The following is a 15,673-nucleotide window of genomic DNA, read 5'->3' as shown; positions in this document are numbered from 1 at the left end:
CCAAAAATGACTCCAGATATTGCTAAATGTCCCCTGGGGGGCAAAATCACTTCCAGATGACAACCACTGCACTAGATTAATATCCTTAATCCTGACTGCCCAATAGAATCACCTGAGGAGCTGCTGACAAAATCCACAGGCTTTGCTCTAGAATAATTAAGCCAGAATGTTTATGGATGAGTCATGGGCATATACATTTTTTAATAGCTCCCTCGTGATACTATTGTTCAGCCAGAGTAGGGAACCAGGTAGTTTATGCAAAGACTATGTATCAGTAGGAGCTGCTGAGATGTCAGGGTTTTTGCTTATTGTGCTATATAAAAAGTAGGAACTATCCCCACGTGGCTTCCTTCATGTATTTGTGATGATGTTTGGAATATTTGCACATATCTTGGGTAGCATGGAAAAATGGAACTGCGTTAAAAATCTTGTACAGTGCTTTATAGATTTTCAGTGGTTTTCCTAATCACTCTTATTTGGTCTTTAAATGACTCTGTGAGATGAGCAGAGTGATGGTCCCTATTTATGCAATGAAGGAAGTGTTGCTCAGAGACCTTAAGGGATGAGTGCTGGACTCCAGTTCCTAATGTGATTTTCCTATCCCGTGTTGCCACTCATTGTCACTATGGGTTCCTTTATATTAATGAAGTTGAAAGGCTTATTGTCTCCCATACAGACTTCTTCATAGAAAGCAAAATAAACTGATATGAATAAATCAATTATTTCCCACTGTCTTGTATAACGTGTTACTTTTTCTCTAATTTAAAAGCAAATTATAATAATTATACCACTACCACCACTACCAAGAGTTACAATTTGATAAGTTCTTTCTTTGCATCCATTTTGTACTAGGTATCTTATCTTATACCATTTCTAACCTTTATAATGACCTGCAAGGCAAACATCATTTTCACTGTTTAACAGATGAGAAAACCTAGGCTCTAAGAGGGTAAAGTAACTTGTAGAAACTAGTTAGTGACAGATCTAGGATTTGAAAAGTCCAGTTATATCTGACTTCAAAGTCTGTTGCTTCTCCTTTACCTTGCTGTCCCATCCCTGGAAGACTTTTCCAGGTGTGCATTACACATAAAACCTTAAACAACTTTTATGCAAAATGCATGACTTCAATAAGATGCAAGTGTGAAGTAGGCATTGGCCTCTATCAGGGTGCTGGAGTCAGTACCAGCCCATCTCCGTAGGTGAGAGAGGGATGTTGTTAGTGTCCTAGCTAGCAGGTATAAAAGGCTGGGTGCTGATTTCATTGGAAGGGGAAACTGCAGGGGTCTGCAGTGATCCCTGAGGCTAGACTGTCAGCCTAGAATAGGCTGCCAGAGAGCTGAGTGGTGACATTGCCATCCTTTGTGTCAGGGGCCCAAGAGATGATCCGTCATGAAGTATGGAGCAGAGCAACAGAGCACAAAGAATTTCCCGCATCCCTTCCACCAGCAACACTATCAGACAGAGAACACTAGAGTCCTCGGTGGAGCTAGTGACTGCCGGCTAAAATGACTCTTTGAGGCTGGTGGGTGTAAACTTCCTCTTTATTTTGTAAATCTTAACCAGCACTTGCTCAGATGAACTGATTTCACTTTGCAAAGGATTTGTTTTAATTTCAGAGAAGAAAGCTGGAAAGTCACAAATTTTAGCAGGGATGGAAGAAAGGGGGTGTGATAGAAGGTCCTGGAAATGTAGTAGTCTTTGTTTGACATGCCCCATGGGGTCCACTGAACAGGCTGGATGTGAACATCCTCTTCTCCGTGTGGGCTGGCCTGGGCTGCCTGAATGTGCGGAGTGTACACTTTCTATTTCACCACTGGAGATTTTGCTGACTCAGAGGCATTCATCAATCTCTGCTGGGGATGTGCAGAAAATAGTCCAAAGAAGTTTTGTTCTTGCCTTGTTCTCTCTGTGGGTCCTAGAAAGGGGAGTCTTGTCCTTGAAAGGAGACATGATAACAGATTATAAGGTATAAGGCATGAGTTACAAAATCATAGTACCATTTAATATTAGAAGTGAAAGAGAGGAAGGAGACCTCCTAGCATGCCCTCCGTTTCTGACTTGAAGAAACTGAGCCCCAAGGAGACAGTGTCTTGGTCAAGGTCACATACTCTCAGATCAGAATCTGGGACTCCTGACTATTGGCACAGAATTCTTTCCCCTCTGCCAAGTTGTCTTGCTGTTTGCTCGTAAGTGATGATTATTTAAACCAATCAGATAATCTTTCATTAGTATGGTTTCTTTTTTAGGAGGCAGCATGTATATAGGGTGCATTTGGCTTCTGGTAACAATAGTTTTGAATCATGAAGATACTCATTATTTATTGACCAAGAATTTTCAAAGTAGGTGGTACCAGAGTTGGTTCGATGACTCACTGATGTCAGGGCATGAGGTTGGCATGTCTGCGATTCTCTTTACGTTCCCTTGAGGTCACAAGATGGCCACCATAGCTCTAAGCTCTATGTCCCCCAATAATGACTTTCCAATCATCTGACAGGTGTCCACCAAGTCTTATTGGATTGCCTGGATTAATCACTGGCAAGAAGAAGTGGATGAAGATGACCATCTTAAATTAACTATCATTGATCCCCTAGGGTTGAGTGTGTCTTGGGAGGCGATCTCTCTGAACACATTTAATACGTGAACAAAAGCCAGGGTTCCCTTAGCAAGGAAGAAGAGGGAAAAAGGCTATTGGGAATGTGACCAACAGAGTCTATCACAGGCATAAAGTTTTTAAAGGTAGGCTGTTTGACTTCATATCTTGGCTACATCACTAACCCTATCATCTTACACAAGTCACTTAACCTCCTTAACCTTGGTTTCTTAATCTGAGATTAAAATATATTAGTACCTGCCTTCAGAAGCATTGTGAGGATTAAATAAGATAAAGCACATAAAGGACTCATCACAGTCCTGGCACACAGTAAGGATCCAGTAAATATGAGCTTGTATTTGTATATTTTTAATTTTTCACTGTATTCAGTAGCTCCTTAAAGAGTCAACTTACTCACGGGCTTGTTTACTGATGAACAAGAGGTGTAAGTCCCTCCTGTCCCATCATGGAGCCAACATTTTAGTAAAGAAAAAGCCAAAAAACAAAACAAAACAAAACAAAAAACTAGATGGCTCTCTCTGACCTCCATTTTTGCACAGCCAGGAGTAAGAAGATTCTAGAATTCAATGTATTCTTGGCAGGCTTCCCAGCATTTTTTCTCCCCAGTACTACCAGCCTTGCCACCAAGATCAGGACTAATTTCATTATGCTCTTTATCCCTGTATGTCAATCACCGTGAGAGGTTCATGTCTGCCAGGACACCCCTTACCACCCACATTTGCATTCCCCTATGACACTGTACATGCCTCCATTCCCCTATGTTTCCCCCTTCTCCTCTGAGGATGTTAATTAGCCCTGCAGCCTTAGATGGGTGCTCTTTGCCCCATTACAGCCTCCACTCTTGTACCATTGCTCTTTCTTGCTCCCCCTGGACATTTCCAGGCCATTCTCCCTCTCTCCTCACTAAAAGATCTCATATTCGAATCTCTTATCATCAGAGACTATCACTTACTACACATTCTGGTTGCAGTCATCCACTGACCCCTGGGCCATGTGTTCTCATTCCTGGAGAATTTTAGTTCCAGGTTCATCACTGTCACATTCCAACCATATTTCTACTATTGTCCTTGGAAATTTTAATAAGTGATTTCCATTATCCTGGTCTATCATTTCCTTAAAGTCCTCTCCAATCTTTAGCCTTTTAATCTCTTATTATCCCCTTGTTCTCACCACATTCCTCACTGAGCTTAATGTCCATGTCCATAATCACAGTCACTTCCTGTGCACATCACCAGCTTCCTTGCACCTCTCTTACTCTGCTGTGTTCCCCACCCCGGTTGCATCCAACTTTTCTTCCGTCTGTCCCTAAACCCTGTTGCTGCATATGGGTGGTCAGGAACACAGAACATACAATGTTGCCCACTGGCCTCACTAAATTCATGATCCAGAGCCTCCAGAGGATCCTCTGTGCTGCCAGTCATCATCCTTCATTTCCCTCATCCCTTCACTCTCTCATCGATAGTTATTTTGTGTCTTATCTACTATTTTCCAATTTCCAACATCTCTTCCTCATCTTCACTCTCAGATTAATAAACTCAGTTCCTCCTGAACTTAGAACAACAGAAGCAACCAGAGAAGAACTTCCACAGCTCCTGCTATCACACCTACCTTCCTCGCTGCCACTGTGCTGACCCCGTATTCTTGGAACCGTGGAGGAGCTGTAAGGCTCACTGGTCTCCCTGTATCCCATCCCCTCTCACTCCCCAGAACATCACTTTTGCAGTCCTTTTCCTCATCATTTTGCAACTCCTCTTCATTAATATTTTTCTCTCTATGGAATCATTCCCACCAGCACACCACACATTTCTTCACTCTTGATCCCACATATGTCTTTTCTATTCCCTTTCTGGTAAAATTCACTGAACCCAGTTCCTCACTTCCCCTTCTCACTTGAACCCTCTTTCAGTAGAATGAATGAGTGAGGACGTTGCATCTTTAAGCAGGAGTTAATCCTCCCCTCTTCAGAAACCTGTTCTTGTCTGGATCACTCCTAGCCTCACTTGCTCAGTTCAGCAGTCAGCTCTCATCCTCAGCTTATTCACCTATTCACAGCAACTGCAACTATTGACCACTCTCTCCTTCTTGATGCACTTTCTTTATTGGACATTTAAGCTACCTCTGTCTCATCGTTTTTCAGCTGCCCATTGGCTGCTCCTTCTTGTTCTCCGTCACTGGTCTCTCTTCATCTTCCTGGCCTTTAAATGTTGGAATGTCTCAGTGCTCAGTCCTTGAATTTCTTGTGTATTGCCACTCACTTCTTCAGGGATCATGTTCATTGTCTGCTTTCATTACCACCCTTCCTCTGGACACTACCTTTAAAATGCACCCAGAATCCAGCCACTTCTTACCACTTTCCTCTACCTACCCACCTGGTCCAAGTCATCAGTGTCATTCACTTGAAACACATGTGGTGGCCTGCTAACTAGTCTTTACGATTCCACCTGTTGGAGGGAGAGGTTGTTGAGGATGGATGGTCAGTGAAGGCCTCTTTAAGATTTTGCCTGAAATATGAGAAGGAGCCAGCCATGCAAAGATGTGAACAAAGAACATTCTAGATAGAGGAAAGAGCAGTGTGAAGACTCTGAAGTGGGAGAGAGCATAGGACATTAGTATCCAGGGGTTGCTCAATACTTGATAAAAGGGCCAATAGCCGATTAACAGTAACTGTCATAGGATTAAGAGATTTGACCCCGGAGTTGCCTGTTTTTTTTTTTTTTTTTTTTTTTTTTTTTTTTTTAATATGAATACTCATTTTCTAAACATACTATTCAAGCCTGCACAAATCTCTGTCACACAGGGTTCTCAAATAGTAGGTGAGACTACTGTTTGGCTAGTAGTGTTTTAAAACTCAGAGATTTTATTTAGCAATCTAGATTTCTGGTTCTTTTTGAAACCATAGGAATAGGGTCTATCTTCTGTAACATAGCAGTTGGCTGAAGTTAGGTAGTGGCTGCTCCCTTTAGATGGACATGTATTCCTCAGTCACCACGCTCCCTATTAGGGATGCCTGGAAGTATCACCCATTTGTATAACCTGCCTGGGCCCTGTTGGCTTCTGCTTTTGCCCTCTTATGAGATCCCTGGACTACTCCTATATCTCATCAGACAGAATATTCCACCCTCTAGAAATGACCACAACTTGGTCTTAAGTGAAAAGGCAGAGGCATCACTGAGCCTCATTGGGTTACGATCCTATTTGAGATGCCCACAGTGCCCAGGAGAGCTATCAGAGGTGTCATACCTCCACTGGCCCAGATGATACCTCCTCTCACCCTTCTTACCTGGAGTCATTCTGGATAGGAGGTACCAAAAGGGAAGCAGCTTTTCTGAAACATCTCTAGTATAGTGGTATGCAAACAAGGCAATATCAGTGTTCTTGCAGTATCCTCAGGGAATCTTTCTTAATGCCTCTTCTTTTTAGCTTGAGAGAAGATTAAGGAAAGTGACAGATACTCCTTTGCCCCAAGGCTAGGGTGAGCCCCAGTCAGAAACCTCCCTGATGTCTTAAATCCTTTCTGTTGCAGCTGCTTCCACTGTGGCTGTGGATACGTCTCTATTCACCAAAGACACAGCCAGGACCCTGAGGTCTGGGTCTCCTCATTGCTCACTGCTTGGCCCAGAATGTTGTCTCATGGTTTCATCTTGGCTATCCATCTCCTGTGATGATAAAGTCTCTAGGCTGCCAGGCAAAGTCTTCAGTTTCTCCTATATATAGTTGGAGAGAGAACCTCTTCCTGATTTAAGGCTCTGTCCTTACACAGTGTTGCTGAAGCAAGGCTTCTGCCTCTCAGACTCTCCGATCTGCCTATAGACTCTCACCTCTGGGCCTATTAGACACATTCAGAATCTAGAACTTCCAGGAGGGGTGGTTTTGCTCTTCTGCTGTGCTGTGGCTTGCCCTGAGCTGAGGGGCCAGGGCGAGTGAGAACGTTGCATCCTCAGACAGAGTGACAAATGCCTCACCCCAACCCTGCTGTCCTTGAAGAGCATTGGTGTATCTTTCCTCATGGGCTATGTCATAATTTGGGGCATTGGTGACTCACTCACCTATAATCCTAGGTTCTTTCATCAGATATTGGGAAAGTTTACTTACACTTTAATAATTGTGGTCAGAGAGGAAATCTCTTAACCTCAGTTTCTTCATCTGTTAAATGAAGCCATTAATACCTCCCTCACAAGGTTGGAATGACAAATTGAAATTATTATACATGTGACCTATCATACTGTCTTACATATGGCAGGAGATCAACAAATGCTAATTCTTTTGTCCCTTCATTTCTCCTCTACACATTTGTATCCAAATATCTTATGTGACGTTTAGGAAACAGTTCCAACTACCAAGAGAATGGACAAGTTAACCCACTTCTGAAGACTCATTCACTTGAGTTTACTGGACCCATAAAAGACTAGAAAAGTTGAACATGGTGATTCTAGATTGGTTTCCACTAGATGACGTGTTCAAGCCAAACCTTTTTGACCCAAAATAAAGTGTTTACTCATCCAGAAGTTTCCAAGCATCCAGATGCCACAAAAACAAAGCACCTGACTGACTTACGCAATGCATCTTATTTTATAGGGTGTGCAAATGGATACTCTGATGTTCCTCCATGATTTAATACCAAAGTGAGAGTTCTTTGTGGGATTCCCATATATGTTAAAACATTTATCACATTTACCACTTTGAGGGACTGTGAATCCCACGCGCTAGTCCAAGAGAATATTACCCTCCAAGGGGGGTATATTTGGTTGAGTAATAAATAAATGGAATGGAAATGACATGAATTACTTTTTAGAGATGTTATTATAGATGGAATGGAGATGGTTTAGTTGGAAGATGCTGATTTTTATCCCTGTGAAGCATATGCATACAGTCAAATAAATATTTGAGTCGCTGCAGGAAAAAGAAGCTCATAATCCTCTCAGGATAATGAATGCATTTAATTTCTACATATTCAAGCAAGAAAAAGGTTAGAAGTGGCTTCTTTTTCTTTGGTTAATTGCTAAATAAAGAAGCTCACCCACGCAGGACCTCTGCTTTCATGTCACCATGGTAAGCCAGTGCGGTCTGATAGTATATCTTATCCTGCTGCCTCTGGTGTGGAGAGGAAATATTCTGTCGGTGTGAAAAGCATCTCTAAAGCTGGAAAGAGGTTTCTGATATCTGCCAGCTCTCTGGAAGGATATTTGGCGTTGTGTCTCAAGAGCCACAAACTTGTTGATCTCCTTCGATCTCATGATTCAATTTCTTGGAATCTATTCTGAACAAATAACTAGAAACACCAACAAAGACATATGCAAAAAACATTCTTTGCTGAGTTGTTTATTAAGTGAAAAGCTAGACTATGAAGCTTTCAATAGAAAAAGGTTTCTATCATGTAAATACAGTATGTAGTTATACACATACAAATACAAATACAAAAATAAAGGCTGCTAACAACAGCTGTCTCTGAGTGGTGGTATGATGAATAGATTTTTGCTTTACCTTTTATACATTTTGGGGGATATTCTTCAGATTTTCTTACAGTGAATAGGAATTAGTTTTATATTATTTTATTTGTCGAACAAATATTAATGGAGTACCTACTACGTGTACACCTCTGTGCTAGAGAAACAGTGGCGAACGCTGCTCGAGCAAAATCAACATGGTCCCTTTCTCCAGGAGTTTACAGTCACAGGAGTTTGGCAAATATCAAACAAATAAATATACAATATCAAATAGAGACATGCGATACAAAGGAAAAGCAATGGTACACTGCCAAAAGACTATGAGGGGCAACTGAAATTTGGAACAGGAACCAACAAACTATGGCCTACAAACCTGTGACCTATTTTATTTTTATTTTTATTTTTTTTACATTCTTAAAGGGTTGTAAACTTAGGAATAATAATATGATGTGACAGAGACCATAGAAGATTGGCAAAGTACATTTTACAAGTAAAGCATCTATGCTCTATCCCTTTATAGAAAAAGTTGGTGGAGCCTTAGTTTGGAACATCAGGGATGCCTTTCTAAGGAGATAACATTTAATGTGGGAACTGAAGAAAGATGAGTTAGCAAAAAAAAAAAAAAAAAAAAAAAAAAAAAAAAAAAAAAAAAAAAAAATCCTTCAAAGTCTTGTTAGAGGAAACTTCAAAAATATTTTTCAAAAAAGCTTTTTATTGGAACCTGGCTCCTTCTCCAGGTAAGGAGAGAGGGAGGTACATTTAAAGGGCATACTACTAAAAATAAGTTTCCTCTGGTATTCTGTATCCTCTTTCCTCATATTCCTTTAGTATATGATTGACTTGTTTTTAAAATATCACCATCTTATTTTTATTTTTCTAATCCTGTGGCCTTCCAGAGTCCCGATTTTAAGTTGTACTGCTAATAACATCAATAGCAGCTTTTATTAATTGTGCATTTACTTTGGTGCCAGGCATTTTGCTAGATACTTTAAATCCACTCACCTATATAATCCTAACAACTGTGAAGATGAGCACTACATTTTACAAAGATGTGATAATGGTCAGAGAGGCTGAATGGGCAGCCCACAGTCATGCTGTGGTAATCATGGAGCCAGGACCACCGCCCAGGTGTCTCAGTCTCAGAATTGGGATCTTTCTTGCCTGGTGCCTGTCACTGCAGGCTCCTCCCTCTTCAAAGGAGGGGTATTCTGTTTCCTTTGTTGTGTTACCACCAACTAAAAGTCTTCCACTCTACCATATCCCTCCTCCTTTCAATCTCCTCCTCCTCCTCTACTCTGCAAGTAGCAATCCTGGTTTTCAATTTCCTCAAAAATCTCAGTATATTAGGGTCATTTCCCTAATACGCCACTGAGCTTGTTGAGTGAAATTGAAGGATGATTGAATTTCTAGCTTTCTAACTAGTTCCTTATCTGCTTCACACTAAAGTAATTTTTGATAACTCCACTGCACTCTAATTTCCCAAATGTATTTTTAAAATTTCTTTTGCTAAAGACAGATTTTGAATGAATCTAATAACATAACCATTCCAGAGACACTGTTAATTTGGTATTTCCCTTCCCTATGGTGATAGGCTCATTTATCCTTCATTATTCCTTTTCCTAGACTTCAAAGACAGCATTTGAAAAGCTCTTCTTATTCTCTCTGGTACCTCCATGGCCTTGGACAGTGAGGTTTAGTAGTGAAAGCACCAGGCCTGGAACCAGGAGACCAGAAATGCAGTGCCAGCAGGTCTTCGGCCAGCATTGAGCTTCTGGGCAAGTTATTGACCCTTTCTGGGGCTCAGCCTCCTCGTCCGGTAAAACTAAAGGGTTGAATTCAACATCCGAGTTCTAAAGTTTTTCCATTTCTCTAGGTGTCTAGATCAGTCATGGGATAGTCAGGAGACAGAAATCATACCAGTTATTTGAAAAGAGAGATTTTAATGTAAAAATTATTAACAGGGTGGGTTGAAATGCTTTTGAAAAGTATCACTGAGGTAGTACATGCAGGGAGAAGCTGCCTCCCCTAGGGCTTGGAGAATAAAGGAAAGGGATTGGAATGATTATAACTTAGAATCTTGAAAAGGGGTTCCATGAAGCTGCAACTCAGCTCTCTGAAGAGAGGCCCTGGCTGGCAGTTGCTGGTCTTGGAGAGGAGAATGAAGTGCAATGTGGCTTCTGCTAATTGGATGCAGCTGCTGTCTGGAAAGGAATTGCGGCAGTCAGGGTGAAACTACAGGAACAGAAAGGACAGGTGCTTTCTTCCTTCCCCAGCCTTGAAGCGTCCCTCTGGCGCCCTCTATTGGCAGAGCCTAGCAGAGAGTGGCTGGGATTTGCGGACCAAGTAAGGTCTAGAAGGGTGGCTTTGGAGCTAAGAGACAATAACTTCATAGCTGCACAGTGTTCATTGCTAAGATTGCAAACTGGTAGGCTAGAAGCCACTTTTTTGTTAATGAGATCTTTTTTTTTTTTTTTTTTTTTTTTTTTTTTTTGGAGACGGAGTCTCGCTCTGCCGCCCAGGCTGGAGTGCAGTGGCCGGATCTCAGCTCACTGCAAGCTCCGCCTCCCGGGTTCACGCCATTCTCCTGCCTCAGCCTCCCAAGTAGCTGGGACTACAGGCGCCCGCCACGTCGCCCGGCTAGTTTTTTGTATTTTTAGTAGAGACGGGGTTTCACCATGTTAGCCAGGATGGTCTCGATCTCCTGACCTCGTGATCCGCCCGTCTCGGCCTCCCAAAGTGCTGGGATTACAGGCTTGAGCCACCGCGCCCGGCCATGAGATCTTTATTATTGTTATTTGATTCTTTTTAAATTGATTTATCATAGTTGTACATATTTTGGAGCACCTGTGATATTTTGATCCATGTGTACAATGTCATAAAGATGCCTTGTATGGCCTTAAGTAGTCTAATCAAGCATTTGTGTCTGAGTTTATGTTTTTAATCTGAATCTCTTCTTCCTGGGAAATCCACAGTACTTCATCTTTCATTATTCACATTTTTAAAAAATTAATGTAAAATTAATGAATGGGAAGGCAACTTGGAGATCATCTCTAGTTCAGTAATCAGTTTATAAATGAGGTGATTAATACCCTCAGAAAGTGAGAGGTTTTGCTCCCGAATTGTACAACTAGTGAATGAGATCTTTGGGTTCTAAAGCCTGGATTCTCATCACTGTTTACTGTTTATAGGAGGACAGATGTGGTCTAGCCTCTTGCTACACATAATGTGGTCCCCAGACCAGCAGCACTGGCCTCAGCTGGCAGCTTGTTAGAGATGCAGAATCTCAGGGCCCATTCTCGGGCCTGCTGTATCAGAATATGATTTTGACAAGATCCCCAGGTGATTTATGTGCACAGTAAAGTTTGAGAAGTGCTGAAGATAGCTTTATTGAAGTAAAAGGAAAAACAGACTTTTATTGGATACTAGTGTTTTTCTCCAGGGTGGAATCAGGGTATGGGGTATAGAGACCAGCTCTCAGCAAATCTCTGGACCACTGCTCTAAGTTTCTTTTCGCTCTCCCTGCTTGCAATTTTGGGCCCATACACATACATGCAAACACCCATGTGCACACACACAGTCACACATGCATGCATCCATACATCTACATTTTCACACACACACACACACACACACACACACACACACACACACACACACACACACGTTTATAATCTGGCTTCTGTCCTACCTTCTAGCCTGAACTCTCATCAGGTTCCCCTACATGAACTATGCTGTACTCATGCTAGGCCACTTACAAGAAGTTGCCCAAACATATCAGACTTTCTTTTTGCCTCAGTCACCAAATGGAAATCAGACTAAATTCTGTTTGTCTTTCAAGAACAGCTCAACGTCTTTCTCTTGGAAGCCTTCCCACATTGAGTGAATTATATCCAAGGTTTGCTCTTCTTCTGGGTTTTAATAATACCTGACAGATATCTTTATTGAGCACCTTTTTTCTCACTCAGAGATAATCTTACATTTTATTGTTTATCTCCTTGAAAGGATGGAACCATTCCTCACTTGGCAAGCAATGCTGGGGGTGAGCAGATGAAGAAAGAATGAACTAACAGAGCGAAGGAATCTAACCAACGCTATCTATAAAGAGCAGCAAAGTGTAATAGTTAAAGCATCGAGTTGGTTTTTTGAAAAGATAAGCAAAACTGACAAACTTTTAGCTAGACTAAGGAAAAAGAAGGCTCAAATAAAATTAGAAATGAAAGAGAAGACATTACAACTGATACCACAGAAATATGAAGGAACACAGGATACTATTATGAAAAGTTACACACAACAAGTTGTGTAATCTGGAAGAAATGCATACATACCTAGAAACATGCAACCCACCAAGACTCAATTGTGAAGAAATAGAAAATCTTAACAAACCAGTAATGACTAAAGAGATTGAATTAGTAACCAAAAACCTCTCAACAAAGAAAAGCCTAGGACCTGCTGGCTTTACTGTTGAATTCTACCAAACATTTAAAGAATAATTAATGCCAACCTTTCTCAAACTCTTCCAGAACATTGAAGGGGAAGGAATATTACAAACTCATTTTACAAGTCCAGCATGACTCTGATACCAAAGCCAGAGAAGAACACTACAAGGAAAGAAAATTACAGGTCAATATTCCTGATGGACCCAGATGCAATAATCTTCTACAAAATACTAGCAAATTAAATTCAGCAGCACATTAAAAGGATCATACACCACGATCAAGTGAGATTTGTGCCTGGCGTGAACAGATGTTTAAATATATGCAAATCAATAAAAGTGATATACCATATTAACATAATAATGGATAAAAATCATATGATCATCTTAATAGATGCAGAAAAAGCATTTGACAAAAATTCAGCATCTTTTCATGATAAAAATTCTCAACAAATTAGGTATAGAAGGCCGTGTATGACAGGCTCACAACTGACAATCATAATCAATAATGAAAAGCTGAAAGCTTTACCCCTAATATCAGCAACAAGACAAGAATGCTCACTCTTGCCACTTCTATTCAACACAGAGCAATTAGGCAAGAAAAAGAAATAAAAGGCATCCAAATCAGAAATGAAGAAGTAAAATGGTTTCTGCAGATGGCATCTTATACATAGAAAACCCTAAAGATGCCACCAAAAAATTGTTAGAACTAATAAACAAATTCAGTAAAGTTGCAAAATAAGAAACCAACATAAAAAATAGTAGTGTTTCTATATACTAACAATGAAGTATCTGAAAACAAAATCTAAGAAACAATCTCATTTACAATAACATTAAAAAGTACTTAGGAATGAATTTAACCAAAGAAATGAAAGGTCTTTATACTGAAAACTGTAAGACATGGACGAAGAAGTAGAAGAAGACACAAATAGATGGAAAGATACCCCATGTTTATGAATAGAAAGAATTAATATTGTTAAAGTATCTACACTGCCCAAAGTAATCTATGGATTCAATGCAGTCCCTATCAAACTTCCAATGGCATTTTTCATAGAAATAGAAAAAAAAAATCCTAAAATTCATATAGAACCACAAAAGATTTGGATAGGGAAAGCAGTCTTTAGCTAAAGGAGCAAAGTTGATGGCATCACACTACTTGCTTTCAAAAATACTATAAAATTATAGTAATTTTTTAAAAAATGGTACTGGCATAAACACAGACATATAGACCAATGGAACAGCATAGAGAGCTTAGAAATAAATTCACACATTTATGGTCAATTGATTTACAACAAAAGTAACAAGAACACACAATAGGGGAAAAGCAGTCTCTTCAATAAGTTGCTTTGGGAAAACTGGATTTTACATGCAGAAGAGTGAAACTGGACCCTTATCTCACACCATATATAAATATGCTACATTTCCTTAAGCCTAGACATTGGTTGTAGCTTGAAGAAAGGTCCTTCTTGGGTGGTAATAACATAGCTGGCCTTGCTTTCAATTGCTGTTTTTCACTTCTGTCATGTTCTTCCTTCCTAACATTTCCCATATCCACTTTGCCACACTTTACCCTGGAAATTCTCTCCTTAAACATAATCCACCAGTTGAGGGCTTTTGCAACACAAACATTTTCCTTGCTTAAAAAATTATAGCATTTCCCTTGTCTGCAGATGATGCACCTAAATGGGTGGTCTTACAGCTATCTCAGTTTTGATTGATCTGCGTTAGTCTGTGTACATGTGTATAAACCTGGTAAGGCCATTTTTAAGATAACGTTTGTAAAAAGTCGTATTTGTATAGTACTTCCAATTTGCCACAAATATCACATTCCACCATTTTGTGTCTATGACACAGAAATTCTAGGATAAGTAAAAATGAACACTGTATTTTATAAACATTATATAGAATCTAATCTTTTGTCTTTTCTCTCTGTTCTCACCCCTCCTTCCCCTCATTGCAGGGATCATAGTCTACTTGGGAATGATGGCGGGGGCCTTCATCCTGGGAGGCCTGGCTGATAAGCTGGGAAGGAAGCGAGTCCTCAGCATGTCTCTGGCTGTCAATGCCTCCTTCGCCTCCCTCTCTTCCTTCGTGCAGGGATATGGAGCCTTCCTCTTTTGCCGACTCATCTCAGGCATCGGGTATGTTCTTAGGGAGCTGGAGCTGGACCCTGCCAGACCAATGGCTCATCCATTCTGGTACTCTAGCTCTGAGAGATAACTCTAGAAACCCTTGGACTGATTGAGTTTTTGTTTGACTTTCAGGATACTATATTAAAGTTGAACCTTAGAAAGAGTTAGGGTTAGGATTAGCCTCTGAAGTCAGCATGCAATGTCAAAATAATGCAAGACTGCTTCCCACATGTAGAGAGGAACTACCTGGCTGGTCCCTCAAATTAACTGGGTCATTTCAACGACAGAGTCTAAGGTGGGATATAGGCAACTTGGTTTCTGCTGTGACCATTTTTAGTGTATGACTTGATTCTTTCTCTCTGGACTTTTCCCTCTGCAGTATTGGGGGTGCTCTGCCAATTGTTTTTGCCTATTTTTCTGAATTCTTGTCTCGGGAGAAGCGAGGAGAACACCTCAGTTGGCTGGGCATCTTCTGGATGACTGGGGGCCTCTACGCATCTGCCATGGCCTGGAGCATCATTCCACACTATGGTGAGCCATGGCTCAAAACAGCCTAGGGGTCCCTGTTTCTATGGCTCCTGCACCCAAACAATAGTTCCTGTCCTCAGCCTTATTTCATGTACTCACGCACAGTTCCCATATGTGACCTTCATCTTTCTTAACAACTTCTAACACTGCAGACACATTGTTAATTTCAATTCACATGTCTTTTTTGAAAAATATATCCTGTCCTTCCTCTCTTCCTCCTTCCTTCCCTTCCTTCATTCTTCCCTGTCTCCTTCTCTCTCTCCTTTTTTTGTTTCCTTACTTTTATTTGAAATAATTTCAACTTTCATCTCCTCCAGTCCTTTTCCCCCTGAGCAAGTTAGGCTTTGGTAACCTCATTTTATAGATGACAGATACGTGACAAAAGCCAAGAGAAGTTGGTGACTCACTCAAGACCATGTCCCTGACATGTGGTGGAGTGGGGGCTGGAGTCCTGATGTCCCCTCAGGTGCGGTAGGCTTGTACTCTGTCTACCCTAGTGCCTGCTGTCACTCTTGTTTGACTGTGG

General features: G+C 40.8%; 1 protein-coding gene across 2 annotated transcripts in view; it reads left to right on the top strand.

The window, feature by feature from the left end:
• The window catches only part of SV2B (synaptic vesicle glycoprotein 2B), a 185,110-nt gene that overhangs the window by 124,301 nt on the left and 45,136 nt on the right, over positions 1-15,673 (top strand). For both annotated transcript variants that reach the window (XM_030931464.1, XM_030931463.1), the window contains 2 exons: positions 14,448-14,628; positions 14,999-15,150. In XM_030931464.1, coding sequence (XP_030787324.1) covers positions 14,448-14,628; positions 14,999-15,150 — 333 coding nt within the window. The remainder of the gene's footprint in view (positions 1-14,447; positions 14,629-14,998; positions 15,151-15,673) is intronic.

This window comes from Rhinopithecus roxellana, chromosome 5 (genome assembly GCF_007565055.1).
Source record: "Rhinopithecus roxellana isolate Shanxi Qingling chromosome 5, ASM756505v1, whole genome shotgun sequence".
Taxonomy (NCBI): Eukaryota; Metazoa; Chordata; class Mammalia; order Primates; family Cercopithecidae; genus Rhinopithecus; species Rhinopithecus roxellana.
Note: the sequence above shows the minus strand (reverse complement) of the source record. Positions and strands in the feature narration are given on the sequence as shown.